Genomic DNA, 6,249 nt, shown 5'->3' with positions numbered 1-6,249 from the left:
ACATTGGTACACTTTTTGAAAGTTTTTGTTTACATTGGAATACTTTTTGAAAGTTTGTAGGCGACAGTAGGACGGAAATGAGTTTGTGGGCAACATCGATACATTTGTGTAAGTTTGTAGCCTATTTTTGGCTTTAACCCTAAAAAGAAAGTGCAATGGGGTTCAAGAGTAACAACATGCCTATACTCATCTACATTACATCGATTGGAAACCATAAATAAAATGGGCTACACCTTTGTAAGTTGAATACGTAGCAAAATCACACCATTATGCATCTCTAATTAGAGCCCATGGCTGTGGATCCCATATATAATGTTGTTGCGAATACACGTGAGGAAAGCCGAAGCGTTGGAAGAGTGGGAATGTGTACCGATCACGTATCCAGCATTCTGGAAAGTCTGTCCAACGTACTTACCTTTAGCAATCACCGCTACCATTGGACGTTGCCGCGTATCCCGAATCTACATTGATACGGGTAGAGATGTTGATGTTATATATGAACATTGTTTTTTGCAGTTACCACAGGATGTGATAGATAAAGTCAAACCGCCGCAGCACCCTGTTGCGGGTTTTACCGGTGAAACGACCTGGCCCCTGGGGCGTGTGAGTATCGACGTGACGCTAGGAAATGATCATCAGTCCCGTACCGTAATGTTGACATTTGTGGTGGTCCGCAGCTAGTCTAAGTATAATGTCATTCTGGGTCGAACAACGTTACAAGAATTGGACGCCATACCTTCTATGGTTCATGGTATGTTGAAATTCCCCACCGTGACGGGCGTAGCGACTCTATTTTCGGATCGCGCTCTGAATTGTGCCGAAGTTAGCCAGCTGGTCTTCCAGACGGCACCCGTAGAACAGGAAGGTGGTGTTATAATCAATCACGCATTTCCAGAAAAAATTATCAAGATTAGTAACACCCTTTCAGAGGAAACCAAAAGTGCCTTATGTGAGCTATTGTCCAATAATGCATATGTCTTCGCTTAGAAGAGAATCTGACATGACGGGGGTCCCAAGGGAAGTAGCGGAACATCGTTTGAACGCGAATCCAAGCATAACGCCGGTTAGACAGAAAAAGAGAGGAATAGCACCAGAACGTAGCGTATTTCAATGTAACGAGGTTGATAAGCTTGTTGATGCCAACATCCTAATGGAGGTCCGGTATCAAACATGGGTAGCAAACCCAGTTCTGGTCAAGAAAGCTAATGGATCATGGCGCATGTGCGTTGATTTCAAGGATATTAACAAAGCATGCCCAAAGGACAATTATTCGTTACCCGAAATTGATTGTAAGGTCGAATCATTTGCCGATACCATTTCAAATGCTTCCTCGGTGCTTATAAGGAATACCACCAGATACAGATGGCCATTGGACACAAAGACAAGACAGCTTTTCACACCAATCACAGGATATTTTGCTACACCAAGATACCGTTTGGACTAAAGAACGCTGGGCAACGTATCAGAGATTAATTGATGCTGCTTTCAAGGACTAGATTGGGCGAAATGTCGAGGCTTACGTTGATGACATCGTGATCAAAAGTCACACAGAAGTTAATCTACTTAAAGATATTTAATTCTTTAAGAAAAATTAATATGAAGCTTAATCCAGAAAAATGCAGCTTCAGTTTCGAAGAAGGCAATTTCTTTGGTCATGTTGTCACGCCACGCGGAATAAGGGTAAACCCAAAAAATATTCAAGCGGTGGACGAGATGGCAGCGCCAAAAACAAAAAAGGAAGTCCAAAGCTTAAACAGGAAGTTGGCAGTGTTACCCAGGTTCTTGTCAAAGGTAGCAGAGCGCTCTTTACCATTCTTTCAAGTCCTGCAGGCCAGCGTAAGGAAGAACTTTAACTAGACACTGGAGGCCGAAAACGCCTTCCAGGATGAAATCCTTGATCAGAACCCTACCTACGCTAACCGCTCCAGTATCGGGTAAAGTATTCGTTCTGGTTGACGGCACTAATGTCTCATACTTGTTCACTAATATTTTCAAAATTTTAGGAGAAACTTTGACTGTATATCTAGCAGCGGGTGCCGAAGCTATTAGCTCCTTACTCATAGTGGAACGTGACGGGACCCAGATGCCGGTGTACTTTGTTAGCAAGGTTTTGCAACATGGCGAAGTTAATTATAATCTTGTTGAAAACCTTGTTTACACTTTGGTTCATACCACAAGGAGGTTAAGGCGGTACTTTCAAGTGCATCACATCTTGGTGCTAATCGACTCGCTGATAACTCCTAAATTATACAAGATTTTGATAACATTTTACTGATTTATCTTAGCATTTTAAAGATATTTTATTTCTAATGATTTTAGGATAAAAAGGGGAAAAAGGTAATTCTAATGATTTTATTGAAGTTGTGTATCAACAGGATCAAAAACAGGTAAGACGGATCTTTGACGCCGCCGGCCTGCCACCAAAGCCGCCGACTTGTCTAAGACAGTTACGCGTTTATCTTCTTGCGGATCAAGTTAAACTTGTAAAAGGAGTCACCGACCACCGGAAGCTGTCGGTTTACCACTGAAGCTGCCGGCTTGGCCACCGAAGTTGAAAAGTGTAAATAGGGTCTCCTGCTTTAGTTTTCAATGTACCTTCAATACCTAAATAGCAGTTTTCGTTTTTCTTTACGGTTTTCTCTAAAACCCTTAGATTAGGTCTTACTTTCATTGTAATCAAGATTATTCAAGTTTTTAATCCAAGTTTCTTTCATCTACCTTTTTAAGGTATGATTCTATCTGTATTTTATCGTTTATTCTGTTATATTTACTTTAATTATTTCTGTTCGTCTACCATTATGAACTAAATGTGAAATGACCCGTTCATATACATTATAAACGATTCACAATAGTTGATTACATCGCGAGGTATTTGACCTCTATATGATATATTTTACAAACATTGCATTCGTTTTTAAAAGACAAACTTTCTTTTCATCTAAAGTTGACGGCATGCATACTGATAATGCTAAAAACGAACATTTATTTCATAGCATTATTCCTCAAGAAAGACAAGCTTTTAGTTGCATTTGTTCTATTTACAAGTGATATTCATTTAAATAATAAAAGGTGAGGACAAAAGACAGATTCGACGAATTGAAGACGCAAACGACCAAAAAGCTCAAAAGTACAAAATACAATCAAAGAGGTTCCAATTATTGATAAGAAACGTCTCGAAATTACAAGAGTACAAGATTCAAAACGCAAAGTACAAGATATTAAATTGTACGCAAGGACGTTCGAAAATCCGGAACCAGGACCAGAGTCAACTCTCAACGCTCGACGCAACGGACTAAAAATTACAAGTCAACTATGCACATAAATAAAATATAATATTTAAATAATTCTTATAATTATTTATATATTATAATAAATAATAAAAACCGTCGGCAAGAAAGACTCCAAACTGGACTGAGCTGTAATTTCAATCTCCACGACTCGCGGAGTTTGAAGGCCAAAAATGCCGTGAGTCGCGGAGCCCCAAGTTTTGAAAGTCCCTATAAAAGCAACCGAATTCTGAGCATTTTTCATCTTCTTTTTCTTCTCCTCATTCATACGTAAAATATATATATATATATTTATAATTTATATTTTAATTTTAATTATAATTCTAATAATAAGGGTATGTTAGCGAATGTTGTAAGGGTGTATGTCGAAATTCTGTCCGTGTAACGCTACGTTAAAATGAAGTAATCATGATGTTGGGCTAATTATTAAAATTGGGTAATTGGGCTTTGTACCATAATTGGGGTTTGGACAAAAGAACGACACTTGTGGAAATTAGACTATGAGCTATTAATGGGCTTTATATTTGTTTAACTAAATGATAGTTTGTTAATGTTAATAAAAAGATTTACAATTGGGCGTCCCTATAAATTACCATATACACTCAATCGGACACGATGGGCGGGGTATTTATATGTACGAATAATCGTTCATTTAACCGGGCACGGGAATGGATTAATAGCCACTAGAATAATTAAAATAGGGGTGAAATTATGTACAAGGACACTTGGTATAATTGATAACAAAATATTAAAACCTTGGGTTACACTCAGTCGACATCCTGGTGTAATTATTAAACAAAGTATTAAAATCTTGTTACAGTTTAAGTCCCCAATTAGTTGGAATATTTAACTTCGGTTATAAGAATAATTTGACGAGGACACTCGCACTTTATATTTATGACTGATGGACTGTTATGGACAAAAACCAGACGGACATATTAAATAATCCAGGACAAAGGACAATTAACCCATGGGCATAAAACTAAAATCAACACGTCAAACATCATGATTACGGAAGTTTAAATAAGCATAATTCTTTTATTTCATATTTAATTTCCTTTATTTTATATTTAATTGCACTTCTAATTATCGCATTTTTATTGTTATTGTATTTAATTGCACTTTTAATTATCGTACTTTTTAATTATCGCAAGTTTATTTTATCGCACTTTTATTATTCGCAATTTCATTATCGTTATTTACTTTATGCTTTAATTTAAAGTCTTGTATTTATTTGGTTTTAACTGCGACTAAAGTTTTAAAATCGACAAATCGGTCATTAAACGGTAAAAACCCCCCTTTATAATAATAATATTATTTATATATATATATATATTTGTACTTTTATAAAAGTAAACCAATATAGCGTTGAGCTTTGTTTAAAAAAGATTCCCTGTGGAACGAACCGGACTTACTAAAAACTACACTACTGTACGATTAGGTACACTGCCTATAAGTGTTGTAGCAAGGTTTAAGTATATCCATTCTATAAATAAATAAATATCTTGTGTAAAATTGTATCGTATTTAATAGTATTTTCTGTAAAAATAAGCTATTTTATATACTACTCTGCTACCACATCAAGTATTTTTGGCGCCGCTGCCGGGGAGTCTCTTAAAAGCCGGAAGCGCAACGCTACATAAAAAAAAGATTTTTATTTTACTTTTATTAAAATTCGTTTTTATAAAAGTACGTTTTAAATATTCGAAAATATAAAAAGAAAAACAAAAAAAAAATTTATGTGTTTTTAAGATTTTGTTAAATATTTAAGTTTTATAAAGTTTCTTTATTTTTATATAAGTTTTATTTAAGTATTTTGTTTTTATTTAAAAACATATAAAAAATATATATATAAATCTAGTTTTAAGATTTTTATTTATAAAATTATAAAGTGATTCTATTTTTATTTAAGTTTTAAAAATAAGTTTTTATTATACACATATTTTTTTTTATAAACAGAAAAAATTAAAAACAGAAAAAAAAAAAATAAAAAAAATAAAAAAAACGCGTCAGTTTTAAACTGTTCCAGGTTTGAATTTCTGAACCCCGCGACTCGCGGGATTTGATGCTTTGAATACCGCAAGTCGCGGAGATAACCTGACACGCCGACAGAACCCTAATCAGGCATTAATTACGAATAATTATTATAATTATTAATATAAAACCCTAATTAGGTTTTAATTAATTAATTATTTTAGTTTTTATTAATATTTTGTTTAATTAGTTTAATTAATTTGTAAAATTAGTAGTTTTAATAAATAAATAATATAAAAATAATATTTTTATAAAAATTTTACTTTTTACAACTTTTTGAATATTTTTATATTTCGTCCCTTTTTAATCGTTTTAGCGTAATTTTTGTATTTTTCGCTCGTATTTAATTTTAATTCATAGTTTTTGCCATAGTTATTTTTACTTCTAGATTTTTAGGTTTTGCCGTAGAATTCCTTAAGTGCTTTTTCTTTAGACTAAGATTTAGGTGCTTTAGAATTTTGCGACGCCTTTTTAAATTTTAGTTTCTTTTTAAGTTATTTCCATTTGGGATATAGTTTTTCCTGTAAGCTTTAATATTTTTAGACACCTTTTACTATGTACCAATTATCATTCCAATTAGAAATCTCAATTTGCGATTATAATTTTAAGTTAGTTGTAGTAATAAGGTTAGGTTAGTCAAGTATTTTTAATTTTTATAAGTTTCTTTTATTTTTCCGTCACCTTTTATTTTTCAACCATTTTTCTTTTTCAACCTTTTTCCGACGAACTCTTTTTCTTTCTTATTTCTCGCTATTCTAGTTTTAGGACATAGATTTTTATTCTACTTCTTATCTAAATTTCTTAAAAATTACGAAAATTTATTTTAAGTGGTTAAATTGATAGACATCAAAATTTTCTGGTTCGTAGTAATAGTTGGATTTGTACGTGGACCGGGTTATTGGAGCCAAACAGTCCTCAATTATATTGA

At 33.6% G+C, this 6,249-nt stretch overlaps 1 protein-coding gene across 1 annotated transcript; it reads left to right on the top strand.

Moving 5' to 3' along the window:
• The first annotated feature begins 967 nt into the window (after positions 1-967).
• On the top strand, positions 968-1,444 carry LOC139888538 (uncharacterized). Its single transcript, XM_071871543.1, has one exon. It carries the CDS (start codon positions 968-970, stop codon positions 1,442-1,444), a length of 477 nt encoding a protein of 158 aa, XP_071727644.1.
• Positions 1,445-6,249: the final 4,805 nt, after the last annotated feature.

Source organism: Rutidosis leptorrhynchoides, chromosome 2 (assembly GCF_046630445.1).
Source record: "Rutidosis leptorrhynchoides isolate AG116_Rl617_1_P2 chromosome 2, CSIRO_AGI_Rlap_v1, whole genome shotgun sequence".
NCBI lineage: Eukaryota > Viridiplantae > Streptophyta > Magnoliopsida > Asterales > Asteraceae > Rutidosis > Rutidosis leptorrhynchoides.
This window is presented reverse-complemented; position numbering and strand designations above follow the sequence as displayed.